The 16018-nt window shown below is 36.4% G+C and overlaps 2 protein-coding genes across 3 annotated transcripts; both read right to left on the bottom strand.

Moving 5' to 3' along the window:
• Positions 1–5101: 5101 nt before the first annotated feature.
• LOC113042734 (60S ribosomal protein L27) lies at positions 5102–7359 on the bottom strand. Its single transcript, XM_026201753.1, has 5 exons — positions 7307–7359; positions 6658–6740; positions 6390–6559; positions 5501–5611; positions 5102–5189 (listed from the first exon to the last, which is right to left on the bottom strand). The coding sequence occupies exons 2-5, from the start codon at positions 6736–6738 to the stop codon at positions 5141–5143; spliced, it is 411 nt and encodes a 136-aa protein (XP_026057538.1). The 5' UTR covers positions 6739–6740; positions 7307–7359; the 3' UTR covers positions 5102–5140.
• A 2261-nt stretch (positions 7360–9620) lies between these two features.
• Positions 9621–15894, bottom strand: LOC113042720 (RUN domain-containing protein 1-like). 2 transcript variants are annotated; one of them, XM_026201739.1, is made up of 6 exons: positions 15086–15894; positions 13103–13111; positions 12477–12635; positions 12148–12346; positions 11144–11239; positions 9621–11076 (listed from the first exon to the last, which is right to left on the bottom strand). In XM_026201739.1, exons 1-6 carry the CDS (start codon positions 15464–15466, stop codon positions 10205–10207), a joined length of 1716 nt encoding a protein of 571 aa, XP_026057524.1. In that variant the 5' UTR covers positions 15467–15894; the 3' UTR covers positions 9621–10204. The 2 variants fall into 2 exon arrangements, with proteins under 2 accessions (XP_026057524.1, XP_026057530.1); XM_026201745.1 differs by lacking the exon at positions 13103–13111.
• Between the last annotated feature and the right edge of the window lie 124 nt (positions 15895–16018).

The following is a 16018-nucleotide window of genomic DNA, read 5'->3' as shown; positions in this document are numbered from 1 at the left end:
CCTCACACTCGCAAGGAGTTACTGTAGAAAGACACCTGGCAAGGAGCCAAACATGAAGGCTCCACTGCTCTGGATGTCAAATCATGCCTCTCACTTGAGAAAGGTGGTCTGTCTTCAGTGGTATCGACCAGGGGTCAACTTGGGGAACCATGGAGGCCACCAGGAGGACCAAACATCATGAACGTGAACAAATCAGTCTTCAGTATTAGAGTAAACAGGAGTTTACCCCATTAGCATGTAATGCAACACTCTTTCCCTTATCTCAGAGAAGGTTACTAGTAACCAGAGCGCTCCTTTTATAATCACTAAAAAACTCAATCGCTTCAGTTTATCACGAAGGCGCAAAGTTCCATTACAATATTCAGTGAAACTCTCTACACCGCACAATGAATCTCTTATTTGCATCGTGTCTATGTTTACACTTTGTTTCAATAAGAGGATTTACAAATGTGCAGGAAAAATATCTGGCGTTTTGATGGGTGGGTGAATTGGCCAATCAGAGGTCTTCAAGAAATCAACAGATATGTCTGTGTGTGATTGGCTATGATTCTCAACAGTGCAAAACACATTGTAAAGACACTTTTCATGCTTTCAGGAGCAAAAAATTGCATTAATCAAATTAAGCTGTGGCTTTCTCGCAATTTCCTTACTTTAAACGAAGATAAAACTGAATGCATTGTTTTCAATATAAGATGCATGTCAGTAAATTCAAATGTAAGTTTGGGAGCTTTGACTCCATGTGCCAAACAAACTGTCAGGAATTTGGGCGTGACTTTTGATTGCAGCATGAAATTTGATTCACAGATTAGCAATGTAGTAAAAATGAGCTTCTTCCAACTTTGTCTGCTAAGTAAAGTTAAGCCTTTTCTTACAAGGCACGATTTGGAAAGAGCTTTACATGCCTTTATTAGTTCAAGGCTTGATTATTGCAATGCTCTTTATGTCGGTCTGAGTCAAACATCTCTTTCCCGTTTGCAACTTGTACAAAATGCTGCTGCTCGCTTTTTAACCAGTACTCCTAGAAGAGCACACATTACTCCGGTTTTAGCTACTCTCCACTGGCTTCCAGTGCGTTTTAGGATTGATTTTAAGATTTTATTGTTTGTTTTTAAAGCTCTAAATGGGCTAGCCCCTGAGTAATTGTCTGAGCTTTTAACTCTGGGTGGACAAAATCGGCGCTTGCGATCTTCTGATCAATGCACTTTACAGGTCCCTAAGTCGAAGCATAAACAGTGGGGTGATAGGGCCTTTGCTGTTGCTGGCCCTAAGCTTTGGAACAAGCTCCCCCCTGACATGCGCACTGAAACAGACATTGTACTTTTTAAAACCAAACTTAAAACTTATTTGTTTAAATTGGCGTTTGATACGCAGTAGCGGTGTAACATTGAAACATTGTATTTTCTCTACTCTATTCGAATATTGTGTTCAAATGGTGTGTTATTTGTATCTCATGTGAAGCACTTTGGACACCTTGTGGCTGCTGTAAAGGGCTATAGAAATAAAGTTTGATTGATTGATTGATTGATTGAAAAATGCAAATAAGCACTGCCATTTACCAAATCTGTTTTGCCAGTATCATATTATTAGTTTCAACTGAGGGTGCTCTTGATTAATTTGAGGGTGCTTTTCACATTTTTTTTCTTCTTCTTCTGCTTATTAGTATGCCTATTATTAAAATATTGTTTGTTTATTAGTACTTATAGCAAATTCTGCATGACCATATTCTACATCCTTAATCCTACCCGAAACCTAAATCTAACAACTACGTTACTATTAATAAGCTGCAAATTAGGAGTTTATTTATTTATTAATCTAAATCCATGACTCATTACTCGAGTGTTACCTTGTCAGTCCACAGGAACTACTAGTGATCTGCACCATTATTTTAAAGTGAAAAACATGTTAACACCTCAACATGTCACTCAAGAAATATATACAAAATTGACTGACAAGGTAACACTTGAGTAATTAGTCAGGAGTTAACTTGTTTTTCACTTTAAAATAATGGTCCAGATCACTAGTAGTTCCTGCGGACTGACAAGGTAACACTCGAGTAATGAGTCATGGATTTCACAAGTAATTTACAATAAAATTATCTGACACATACTGTATTTCCGTGAGGAACTAGTGATATTCTACCAGACATTGTAATCTGGAAGATGTTGTTTTGTGCTTAACACTATAAATGCAGTCAATGTTTTCATGAAGGATGCAAATATGTTTTGACAAGAGAACATCATTATTTATTGTCACATCCTAAAGAGAAGCCCTCCCCAGCATAATATAACGTTAAAGTTATTAGACATTGAGTTATTGGAGACATTGAACTTAATGGAGCTCATAAAATATATAATATGGATAGGCTATATATATATATATATATATATATATATATATATATATATATATACACGTTTCCATAAAGAAGCTAATGGTTCACTTTATAGACGTAGCTGTTGTGATTAGTAATTAATTGGTTATTCTTCATTAGTTGGCCATAGTTCCAAAGTAGTTCTCAATGATGATATTTTTCTTTAGTAATTATCAAATACCTAATAAGGAACTACTTATGTCCTAAATGAGCTATTACTTACTGCTTAGTTAATCTTGCTTCTATATTAGTTAATAGTATTAAGTTAAGTGTTAATGTAGTACTACCTATTACTTCCTGCGTAGTTACTTATTAATAATGGACCATTATTTTAAAGTATTACCATAATATGCTTCCCCCTCGCAGTTTCCCCAAACACAATAAGAACATTTTTACCAAACTGTGAGATTCATTGCTTTGTTAATACATCATTTTGTTGGAAAAATCCTTAATAGTTTTCTATAAATGTTGTTTGCCTTTCCATATCCCTCTTATGAAATCTGGCACCCCACTTCAGATTTTTCAAGGAGACCAATGCCATCCCAGACCAAGGTCCTTGACCAAAGTTGTCAAAACTTTAGGGTCTAGTAAAAACTACATATTTTTATAGACTGGCAATTCAAAGTAGGGCTGCACGATTATGACAAAAATCATAATTGTTTATTCCCTTGAAATTGTAATGTTTGTATCATTGTTTAAAACAACTGCATGCCATATTTTTGATTAAGCTGAAAACAGTCCAACTGAATTTTTTTAGTGTTTTTCTATATTAAAGCCTCAAATGTCAACCATACTTCGGATTGGGTTATTCTTTAAATTATATAAAAATATATAAAATATATAAAAAAGTAAAAATATGAATGGTATTATAGTGTTATACTAAAACTCAAATTAAAACAATGGAAAACACTTAAGATAACATGAAGGGAAAAAATGCATATTAAGCATACAGAATAGCATAAGTGGACTTTGATATTTAAATTCAGTTACAACCCATCAAAATACACAAAACAGAAACAAAGGCTTGTTTTCAGCCATGCAACCTCAAGAGGTTTATTAAAAGGTTTCCCTCTAAAGTCCCTAAAGATTACTTCCCTCACACTAGCATGCAGTAAACTCATTAACATTATTAGCATGTCTACTCTGAGTAGACTGCCTTAGAGTTAACCACGACTATGAAAAGCCATCATCAGAGGATCTCTGAAATTACAATTAACCATTGCAACAACACCAAAGACTTTATACAATACACCCAACAAAAAGACTGCATACTTCTGATTCAATATGTAACTTTAATTCTTAATCACCGTGACTGTTATAATATCAGAGATGAAAATTGGCAGAATGTTAAGTTATCGAACTAATGGTATCCTACAGGCAAAATAAATTAAAATAGAATGTGGCTGCAGAAAAATTGAAATATAAAAACATAATTCAATGAGGAAGCTTCAAGCTCTTTTCACATAAACATTCTCCAATCCAAAATGTAGCATTTCATAATTAGAGTAATACACACAGACAAACTTCTTTGCAAATATTTTTGTGACCTCTGAGAAATAAATTGTATAATACTTTTGAGCTGTATTTTGATGAGGATCTGTCATCGTTGTATCTAGAGTGATGAAATTAACATTTGACTTCAACTCAACCAATAGCAAGAAGACTTCGCAAAATAATGAAGAACAGAAAAAGGACACAATACCAAGTATTGAAAGAATATTAGAATCCAACTGAATAAAAATGATAACTGTTGCTTATGTACCGTTTTTCCAGGAAATAAAGATGACCAAGTTAATTTAACAGCTGTGGGGGTGGTTATGGCATATATCTCGAACTACCCTTCCATTCCATACAGTAATCAGATTCATTTTAGATGGGTGGGTGGTGTCCTTGATGATGTTGCAAGCCCATTTGCAGATAATAATTTTTTTTTTTTGGTATATGGCACAAAAAAAAAAAAAAAAAAAAATCTGGCTCGGCGTTCATCTTTAGTTCTCTCTTCACAGCAGTTCAGTCAGTGTACTGTTTGAGTAAATAAATTACTCAGAGATATTGGTTTGTTTGAACTCAAGAGGGAGTGTCAGACACATTAAAAAAGTTAACAGCTTAAGTTATTTGTGGATTAATGCTTATTGGAGACACGAACCGTTTAAAACGATTCAGTTCGATTTGGTGAACTGGTTCCATCGAATGATTCGTTCGCGAACCGGATAGCAGTAAACTGCTTTGTTTTGAACTCTCTCACAACAGACACAGAAGAGAAGACAATGCTGAAGACGTAGTTTTTGCTTTTTTTGGACCAAAATATATTTTCAATGCTTCAAAAAATTCAAATGGACTACTGATGTCATGACTACTTTGATGTTTTTCTTACCTTTCGGGACATGGACAGTATACCATACACACACTTTCAATGGAGTGACTGAGAGCTCACAGGCTAAATCTAAAATATCTTAAACTGTGTTCCGAAGATGAACTGAGGGCTTACGGGTTTGGAACAACATGAGGGTGAGTCATTAATGACATAATTTTGCTATTTGGGAGAACTATCCCTTAACCGTCTGGGTCTGCAGTACCTCTTGGCTGTTTATTGTAGCACTTATACAGTTGCTAATATGGTTTACAAATGGGTGAAAAATGAGTGATGCTATCAATTCAAAAATTAATATGATGTCTCAAGTAATAATAAAAGATACCAAAGCCAACAGAAATAAGGCAAGGACCACCTAGTGAGATTTTTACAGATTTATTTGCGCAAACAATGAAAGCTTAGAATCGGAGCTTCTGGAAGAACCACTTGTTCTTGCCTGTCTTGTACCTATAAAAGAAAACATTCACTATCATCAATGTATCACCACATGTAGGACAATACATGCTTTTCTTATTGAGTGCATCAAAGAAAACAATGTCCAGTGCCCAACAAGATCAAATTTTTACTACAGTAATCTCTGAACAGAAGCTGAAGTCAGCAAGACTGTGAGTAAACTTTCCATGATCTGCATCAAATTTATGGCTACACTAAAAGCACATTATAATCTAGCTTTTAACGTAACATGCAAGCATTAACAATCAACAACGTACAATTTAATTGTAAAATGAAGTATTTGAGATCTGGTGACAAAAACATACCTCTCCTCGAACTTAACCTTGGCCTCTCTCCTGGCCTTGCGCTTCAGAGCAGGATCTCTGAACACATCCTTGTTGACAACAGTTTTGTCGAGAGGAATGTCAACAGAGTATCTGAGGAAAGATGATGCACTTATTAGACAAATGTACATAATTAAACCCTGCTGTTTTAAAGTGGTCAAATTAAACCCTTAATTTATAAAAACAAAAATCAATACAGGGCACCAAATAAGCATCTATTAATTAGTATCTGCAACTGGATAAGTTCCATTAAGAAAGCACCCCATACACAAAACTGTGTCACTCTGGGTATCCTAAGACAAGTATAACCATAATTCAATCTGAATCAGTCATCAAAAGTTGTGTCTATCCACTACTGTACAAAAATTAAGGGTCAGCAGGGCGTTCTTTGGAAAAGTGATTTTATTCTCCATGTTCTCAATTCATCCAATCACAGTAAAGACCTTCATAATATTAGGAAAGATTTGTTTCAAACAAATACTGCTTACTTTCCATTCATCAAACAAAAAAAAACAAAAAAACCCAGCACAACTATTTCCAAAACTAACAAGAATTGATTCATGAGCAGCAAAATGATTTCTAAACGATCATGTGACACTGAAGACTGGAGTAATGATGCTGAAGATTAAAATTTACCATCATAGGATTAAATTGTATTTTAATGTTACAGTAGTAAACTGTTCTTTTACATTTTAGCAGTATTTCACAATATTTACATTTTTACTGCATTTCTGATCGAATAAATTGAGCCTTGGTGAACGTAAGAGGACTTGTGTCAATAGACAGCAAATGTTTCCTCTGAAAACATTAGTCAATAACAAGAGAGACCCTGAGTTAATTCGTGCTCTCTGACTATTCAGGCTCTGCATACCTGGTTGGCATCAGATGGTTGTAGTTGAACACCTTCACAAATGCCTTGATCTTGGACCTCTTGGCAATCTTCTTCTTGCCCATGGTTGTGGTGACTTTACGAGGATAGCGATCGATGCCTGCGACCAGAGCGTGGCTGTAAGGACGGTCCGAGGTGCCATCATCAATGTTCTGAAGAGACCAACACAGCACAACACGGTCAATATACAAACACTCAACGTGTTATACTCAAACATCTTCTCCTTGATACTGTGAAACATGAACAATACCTTGACGATCACAGCCTTACGTCCGGCATAACGTCCAGCCAGGACCATCACCACCTTACCAGGTTTCATAAACTTGCCCATCTCTGAAAAACACGAGTTTGAGCATTACATTAGCTCCAAAAACAAAACCAGAATACAAGACACCAGTAGCACAATACACTCAATTAATGTAGCCAAACATTACAGTGAGAAAAACAATAATAACGCAACATAATAACTTGTCGTAGGTAAAAAGTAGTGATATATTATAAGTTGTTTCTTCTGGGCAGCACGTTTATTAAACAAGATCCATCTAGGGATAGCACTGTGCTAACTCGTAATTATACCGCTGTATTACAACGTTCAAGTCGGAATAAATAGCCTAGCCCTTCCGCAACGGAACTTTATTTAATCTTTATTCACATATTACTGTTTCTTGCACACGTGTAATAATAACCGTTGCTCCTCATCTATCGTGGACGAACAAGAAAGCAACAGGGACGGAGCGAACTATAAACCCATTATCTTTCAAAACATAGGACATATTTAGACAATAAACACTTTAGATAGTCGTCAGGGGTATTTTCTCTGTAAACAACATGAAAGGAATCCAGCAAGCCTTATTTCTTTATCGATGTTCATGGATTATTTTCTCGTGTGTGAAACTTACTGATGGTGCTCAATGGCCGACGATAACGGGAAAGGAAGTAGAAAGAGCGAGCGTGACCCTTGACACCGACAGCCAGTGACGTATTTCCGTCGATTTGTTAGTAGACTGAATCAAACTGTCTCTGACTGAATGTACCACACGAGACAGTAAAATATGTAATAAATAAATATTAATAAACATAAATATTTATGTCTATGGAATGTAGCCTTCTACTGCAGAGTCTGTGAGCAACGCGTTAAAGTTTCGCATATGCGGTCACGTGTATTCAGGTTTGGCAAAAAAAAAAAAAAAACTCCTTGTAGTTCGTTTGTGCTATTATGTTGCTTTAAAATGACAAAAAAAATATTTATTCAGTAATTAAGTTTAAATTCGGACGACTTCAACAAAAAAATAATAAATAAATAAAATTAAATAAACCATAGCAAAGGTGTTTCTTAATGCACCAATATACCCACCATAATATTTTCAGAAAACTTAAATATTGTTTAAATGGAATTGTTTTACTGTAATTTATTGAATCTGTAAATACCTTATGTGTATGATAAAGTGTATGGACTATTTATAATAAAAATATAATTATAAAAAAAATAAAGTTTTTCATACGCTATGTACTTTTGTGAATTTCTTGTCATTTTGTTCTATTTTAATTATAGCTGCTTAATTTTAAACTCAATTTACAGTTCTACACTGTGCTACCACAATTCAAATTCAGAACTGAAATCGGAATTTCTCTTCATTCTACTTCCTTAAGTTTACATTCAATTTGCAGTTTACAGAAATTCAAAAACTGAAATGGAATTCAATTTGATAGAAGATATTTCTCTATCTAATTACTATAATGAATACTAATCTGTAAATCATACATATATTAATTCAATTACATTGTTTAATAGAAAGAGCTGATGAGAAGTGAGAAAATATGACTGCTTTATATACACAGACCATCCAGTATATTTAATCCATGAAATCACTGAAGTGAGACCATCATTACATCCAAAAATGATGGCACACATTTTATAAAAAGTAGTGTTATTGACACTGATTTGAAATCACCACTGAAATAACCGAAAGTCTTTTTCTTCCCAAGAAGAGGTACAAAGAAAATAATAATTTCTTAAATAGATAAGATAGGACAAAACAAACGGACATCAAAATATGCCAAGCATATATATATATATATATATATATATATATATATATATATATATATATATATATATATATATATATGTTTGTGTGTGTTTGTATATATATATATATATATATACATATATATATATATATATATATATATATATATATATATATTAATATAAGAGAAAAAAGCAAGTGAGAAAAAAAATACATTAAACAAGGGCTAATAAATGCATCACAACCATTCCTTCATGTTCTAATGGTGCAGAGAAATACACTGAATGCTGAATCCATTTCCATGATGTAGTAACAAACAACAGGGTGGTTTAATGAATCAGAACAGATACAGTAACATGGATACAGTTTCTTGGATTGTACATTCAATATTTCAGAGCAGTAAACAAGGATCGACAAGACGGAAACAGCAGGTATTCAAGCAGAGTCTCTGAATGCTGGCATAGCATAACAGGCCATAAATAATTCAGCCAGTGCCGATGCACAGCATATCAAACTCATATTCAGCAAATATGCTGAATGACCTCAATTTAATTCAGTTCACTCGCTGTGCATTTCCTTCTGCAGCAGCAGCGAATGAGCAGCACTTACACAAGATACAGTATTCTACAATCATTTTTAAGGTGTGAACTGGCTGTGGAAAGGAGTTAGAGGATAGAAGTGGTTTTCCAGTGGTTTACAAACACCAATAAGCATGTCTTTGTTTGTTCAGAATGACCTGAGTGTGTTGACTGACCTAAGTGAGGTCTCACCAGCATGCATGGTCTCAGAAAGTGATACAAATGCACAGAGCAGCACAGACCAGGACATGATATGCACTATATCCCAGTGTTTGAAATGTAATGACCCTTAATAAATATCTTAAACGAAAAACACCTTTTGATTTGTCTGTAAACCGCTGTACAATAATGTAGAGCAAGCTCAGAAAATGAGTGCACTTGGCTACATAGGTTTATAACAAATAATGCAAGTAAACCATTATGTCAATGTTTTGTAACTACCTGTATTTTTCAGACTATAAGTCGCACCTGAGTATGAGTTGCATCAGTCCAAAAATACGTCAGGATGAGGAAAAAACATATATAAGTCACACTGGACTATAAGTCTGATTTATTTAGAACCAAGAACCAAGAGAAAACATTACACGGTAATGTTTTCTCTTGGTTCATGTCAAATTGATTTTGATAAATAAGTCGCACCTGACTATAAGTCACAGGACCAGCCAAACTATGAAAAAAAGTGCGACTTATAGTCCGGAAAATACGGTATATAGTAGTGCATCTCAATCAAAAGGAATGGCCCTTGAAAAGATTTCAAGTAATAAATCATTTTTCTACATAGTGGTTGATTTTGGTAAAAGCTTAAAAGGAAAAATCCCCTCAAAGGTTATGTGGAGGCAGTTACACGCTCAGGGTCACTAAACTGAGCACATTTCCTTTAAGTTGTGACCAGTGCAGCATATTAAAACCTGAAAAGGCTCATCATCATCCTCTTCAGTTTAGAGACAAGACCCAACAGCAACACAGAGTCTCTAGAAAGTGCAGGAGTTTCCTCATTTCAGATTTTTTAATTCCAGTGGACTTGTTGATTTGGGAGTATCTTTTAATTTGATTTAAACTTTGTGTCAAGCTATATATTAGTATTATATTGTAATTATTGTTTTTTTTCTATCCCAATTTATGGATTATGAGGATTGGGAGGGTTCCCTTTTTTCCTCAACCTGCCAAAATGCCCATAATTTCATTCTGTTTAGAAAGCATCTTGGATATTTTTAAGCTGCCTGACAGCCAGGTCTACAGGAAGGCTGAATTTGAGATGGCTGAGGTGGCCCAGGATGCGCAGGGCACCTTCAAAGCCTGTTTGGGCCATGTAGCTCCAGGGCTGGTAGTGTGAGTGGATGAGCGTCCCAGACTTACACAGCAGGTTGAGCCAGGACACAAGCCTCTGCTCATTGAGTGCCATGCACACTAAGGCCTTAAACTCAGAGTCCGCGCTACGCTTGAATCGTGCATGCTCTTTGAGAACTGTATGGATGGCCCATAACAGAGACTGCTTGGGAGTGACCGTCACAGGACCGTCCCCTACAGGTAAACTGAAGGATTGAGAGAGCTGCCGAGCGGGCGATTCTACAAATGCCCGTCCATTTTTGGAATGATAGTAGTTGATGAAAAGTTCCCAGGGATGCAGAGTCTGAGGAGAAGAGCTGAAGGGCAGCAGGCAGGAAATGGGGGCAAGGACCAAGCTCATACCCTGGGAAGGAGCATACAGTCCATGGGCTAGCAGGTCCCGGAGTGCCAAAGCCAGTTCTTTACGCACAGAAGAGGTGAGTTCATCCCGATGTCCTCCAGGCAACAGGCAGGTAGAGTAACTGACCACGTGTTCCTCCTGAGAGTTTGGTTGCTGGCAGGAGGCTTGCCAACGTACGTGCTCCACGGCTCCTTCGAGTTTCTGCAGCAAGGGGGCGTAATCTTGAGCCTCGCCACCCTGAGACCACAGGTTCTGGGGAATGTGGCCCGCAGCGCAGCCGAACTGACTCAGTGCAAAGATCTGGAGCACCGCTAAGGCTTTCTGGATCAGCTGAAGCCCGGTTTCCCGCATCCTCTGGGCCTGTTCGGGATCCACTTTGGACAGAGAGAAGGGATTTAGCTATAAAATTCAAGAAAAAAAGGTATTATGAAGCATAATTACCTCGCTTCATCCCTCCTGTGGCTCCAGTGTTTGGTCCGGTAGCATGGGCCTGCTGGCTCTTCACACCATCATTTAACAGAGGGTTCCCCACTTCATCTGAGATGAGCAAGATCAGGATGGTAATCTAAATATATTTAAACTCAAAACTTCAAACTCAAAAGGTGACAGATGAGATATTATGCACAGTAAACTAGTACAGTGGGCTCTGCAGATAGTGGCATATCACTGATAACCACTACTGTTCAAAAGTTTGGGGTTAGTAGGATTTTTCTAAAAGACATTTTTTATTATACTGACACTTTTATTCAGCAAAGATACATTAAATTGATTAAAAAATAAAAAAATAAAAAAAACGTACTATTTAATGAAGAATCCTGTAATAAAATGCATCGGTTTTCACAAAAAAAAAAAAAAAAAATTAATAATATAACATAATAATATGTTTCCAGAGCACCAAATCAGCATTTAAGAATGATTTCTGAAGGATCATGCCAATTTATATTCAGAAAATATTACTGATCTGACTGTACATACACTATCAAGAACACAAACAGCTGAGACGTTTCATAATTGATGAACTTTGCAACACTGTCAATGTTATTAAACTGAATTGATTCAACACTGAATCTGAATAAAGCTGGACAATGACACTATTATCTGCTGTAGAGCTGAATTAGAGCTGAAGCTGAATGTGCTCCATAATTAATGAACATTAACACTGTTATTTTCCTGTTTATTACTGTGATGCTGCTTTGAAACAATCTGTATTGCATAAAGTACTATTTAATACATAAGACTTGACTAAAGACTGGAGTAAAGCTGCAATTCAGCTTTGACATCACAGGAATAAATTATATTTTAAAACATAATAAAACAAACTGTAACTGTTAAATTGCAATAACATTACATTTACTGTATTTGATCAAATAAATGCAGCTTTGGTGAGAATAAATTTTTTTCAATGATTTGCATCCCATCATTGACCCATAAGCAGAGCTCCTCACCCTGTATGAAGTTAATGAACATCTCCAGGTCTCTGATTTGGGTCTTGAGCTGCTCCACCAGCTGCTCTTTGACTCGAGCCGGGTTGACTATCTGAGCTATAGCGGTGTCCACTCTCTGTCGCAGCTCCTCTGGAGTCAGGTTCCCAATGTCTTCATTCAGATTCACATCCAGCTTCTTAATCAGCTCATCAATGATCACCTACAGCATTCAGGTGGACAGACACTAAATCAAATGCCCCAACAATGGTTTTAAGAGTAATTAGACCATTACATCTTTAAATGACTTTCAGACTAATGTCAACAGCACGAGAGTATGTTATCAGATGTACCCTCTGTCTCTCCATCACCACAGACTGAGGCAGGGAGTCATAGCTGCCCTCCTGGTAGGCGAAGCGCTCCAGGTCATCAAGCTGAGTCTTCAGCTGGAGAATCAGCTCCTTCTGCTTGTTTCTCTGAGCTTCCAAGCGTTCCCTCTTCTCTCTTTCATTCTGGATATTATAAAAGCACAATCAGACAATCAAATGAACAGAACCCAGGGACTGCAGATGCAAATTAGCTTTATAGCTAACTCTGGCACAACACTGTTGTTGTGCGTTGTCCCTGTACAAATAAACAAACAAATAAATAAATAATAAATAAACTTAAAAAACCTAAAGCCAAACTTAAAATATCCACATATTTGCACATGCTCTGGTGAAGGATAAGTTTGCTTCATTTGGTTTAGCTTTGCTTATATTATTATTGAAATGCAAAGCAATTTAGGATAGACATTGCTATACACACAACATGGCTATAGTTTGACTATATTCTTGCAAAGATTTTATATTTAATAGTCTCTGGGAAACACAAATGTAACCGATTCATATCAAAAAGAAAAAGAGACAGAACAAAACAAATCAAGTATAAACTAGTCCTATCAGGAATACTTAACAAGGGTCATGCTCACAGTACTCACCAATTCATCCTGAAAGCAAAGAGTCCAGAGGAAAGAAAAGGAAATGAATGCATTTTAATGACAGCAACAAGATACTCCAGCAGGAAGAAATACAGGGAAAGAGTGACTTTCAGATGTTACTTGTATAGAGTTTACTGTAATTTGTGTGACTATACTGTGTTGATTATTTTTAAGAGGGTGTTGATTAGTTACTTGAATGACACAAAAACATGCCTTTCAACAATAAAGATACAGACAAATTGAATGCTGATTCCTGAGGGCATCGCACAAGGATATTGTATAGGCTGATCATGTGTAAATGAAAGGGGGTTTGTGTTATAATGGGTGGGTGTCACAGGTGCATATTGTTACAGGAACTATTGAAGACTGTTGAAGCAGGCCTACTGAAAACAAAATAACACTGATGACCCTGTAGATCAGAGGTTTTCAAACTGGGGTCCACTGAAAAGTTCAGAAAAACAGCATGAAAAATGTATAATTAATAAAAAAAATAAGATAACAAATAAATAACTAAAAACTAGATTAGAACAGAATAGAAAAAATAAGTAAATAAATAATAAATATAAAAGTACAGGGGTGTATTCCAGAAAGCAGGGTTAACTTACCGTGAACTAAACCCTGAACTCTCGGTTGATTAACCCCAAACCTTGCTTACTCAAGGTATGTGGTTCCAAAAACACGTCCGGGAGTAAGTTCATTCAACTCAGAGTATGTTCCTGGTTAAGACTCAAGACATTCTCAACAGAGCAACGAATCGACGAGTCACTATAGAAACGGACGCTAAGAAAAAGCGCGCCAAGCTGTTCCTTTCTTCTTCTTTTGTTCATTAGTTGTTTACCTGCTTAGTGCATATCGCCACCTTACTGATGGCTGTGCAATCATTTAATTTTTTTTCCAATCCTTGAGAATGTAAATTGTATTATTTGTTTTATGCTAATTATACATTAAGTCATATCAGATATGTATTTTGATTTAGAATTCAGACATTATAGAAAATACCACTCCATGTGTGAGATATAACATGTAATAAATAAAATATATAAATATATATAAGTTAAACATTACCTTGTCATATTGTTTTATAATTTATGCATACCTCTTAATACATAATTTATAGATAACTCTTATATATGCCAATAAAATAAATAATCATATTAGAATAATATATTACCTTATTTATTACTTATATTAGCGCTTCCTCATTAACATATCATATATATATATATATATATATATATATATATATATATATATATATATATATATATATATAAATAAAATAGGCTATATTACATATTGTAATATTATATAATAATCTGTCACCCCATTGAAGGCTCGCTGTAGTGAACTAACCCTGGAACATAACCTGCTCCGGAGCAGGTTCAGTTTAGAGAGTGAGTTGCTATGACTACTAACATACCCTGAAAGTTACCTCTGTTTTTGGAACCCAAAGTTGAGGTTATATGCTTACTTACTCTTAAACATACCCGGGTATGTCACATAACCTGCTTTCTGGAATACCCCCCAGGACTATATCAAGTAGGAAACAAATTATAATGTAACTTAATAAAAAAATAAATATTTTCCCATTTATAATAATAATTTGTCCACAGTGTAATTTGGGTCTTTATACAAGAGATGACATAAACATCTTTCAAATTTAGGATGGGGTCCTTCACACAAGGATGCTCATATTTAGGGCCCATGGTGTCTAAAAGATTGAAAAGCCCTCCTGTATATTACATGTATTAGAAACGGTTTCATGCCACTCTCCTACAAGCACTTGTTTAGAGTCATATCTAAGCTGGACCTCAGTGTGGCCAGGCTGGTATTTAGATGGATTGCCAGCTGGTTCTTGGGAGATCTTGGGTTGGTTTACTATGTTTTATTATTATTATTATTATTATTATTATTATTATTATTATTATTATTATTATTCCCTACAGGGTAGAGATCACTACTACAGAAAACAATGAAACTCACAGAGTTTTCCATCATCTGAGCATCCTGTGCCCTGCAGCCTATAACATGAGGGCATCCTTTGAATGCAAACTCTTCCAGCTCCAGCAGCATCCTCTCTTTCTCGTCGCTCTGCGCGTGGACGATCTGTTTCAGCCGAAACTGCACTTGAGCAAAGTGAGACGTTAACGCGAGGAGCGACGAGTTCAGCTGCTCCTGCTCATCCTGCAGCTTCCTCAGTCTGGATACCAGGTCTGAATCGCTGGACGAGACAGAGCCAGCTCGCGTGCCCCTCTTCAACCGCTCATCCTCCGGACTGGCCACGGCTCCTACCGGCGCCCAGCGCTCCCCGGCTCCCGCGATGGCAGCCTCGCTGTCGGAAGTGGACAGATCCTCCGTCGACATGTGATTGGTAGCTGAGGCAGACAGCCTGGCTGTCCTTTAACTGAAAACGACCTCGACCGACTCAACTGATGCGCAGTTTTAACGTAAACTCACGCAACCACCGCTTTAGCAGGTGCAGCGCAGAGTAACACTTGCGCCTTCGGAAAACATTGCAACGTAATAAAAACGACTAAGATCTTGAGATAATATGGAACCAACGCACCACAACACCAACAAACGCGCGTTCCATCAAAATGTTCTATGTATCAACGAACGAATGAATGTGTGGGCAGGATGTTTACGTTACTGCGTAATGACGTCAGAGAAACGCTCTTAAATCGACGGCTTTACAGTTTGTTAAGCGTTTCTGTACATATTTACGCTTCCTTCCGTTCTCTGAGTGTTTGTTTTATATTTTCCATAAGTGTCAGTGGCTTGGACTGCCTGCAAAAGACACCATGGGGCTGTTCTGGCCCATTAGAGATTTTTATTTGCACCATCGACCGACCAGGGGTACTTTTCTAAAAAGCATTGTTAGATAACTATGGTTGCAAGTTCCATTGAATTCTATTG

This window comes from Carassius auratus, chromosome 3, assembly GCF_003368295.1.
Source record: "Carassius auratus strain Wakin chromosome 3, ASM336829v1, whole genome shotgun sequence".
In the NCBI taxonomy this organism is placed as follows: Eukaryota; Metazoa; Chordata; class Actinopteri; order Cypriniformes; family Cyprinidae; genus Carassius; species Carassius auratus.
This window is presented reverse-complemented; position numbering and strand designations above follow the sequence as displayed.

Excerpts from the sequence above, each read along its gene's own strand:
- LOC113042734 (XM_026201753.1), bottom strand. The coding sequence starts at position 6,738 with ATGGGCAAGTTTATGAAACCTGGTAAGGTGGTGATGGTCCTGGCTGGA. Across the intron at positions 5,612-6,389 it reads AACCATCTGATGCCAACCAG|ATACTCTGTTGACATTCCTC; the intron begins GTATGCAGAGCC and ends ATCTTTCCTCAG. Across the intron at positions 5,190-5,500 it reads AAGGTTAAGTTCGAGGAGAG|GTACAAGACAGGCAAGAACA; the intron begins GTATGTTTTTGT and ends TTTCTTTTATAG.
- LOC113042720 (XM_026201739.1), bottom strand. The coding sequence starts at position 15,466 with ATGTCGACGGAGGATCTGTCCACTTCCGACAGCGAGGCTGCCATCGCG. Across the intron at positions 12,347-12,476 it reads TGGTGATGGAGAGACAGAGG|GTGATCATTGATGAGCTGAT; the intron begins GTACATCTGATA and ends TGAATGCTGTAG. Across the intron at positions 11,240-12,147 it reads GTTCATTAACTTCATACAGG|ATGAAGTGGGGAACCCTCTG; the intron begins GTGAGGAGCTCT and ends TGCTCATCTCAG.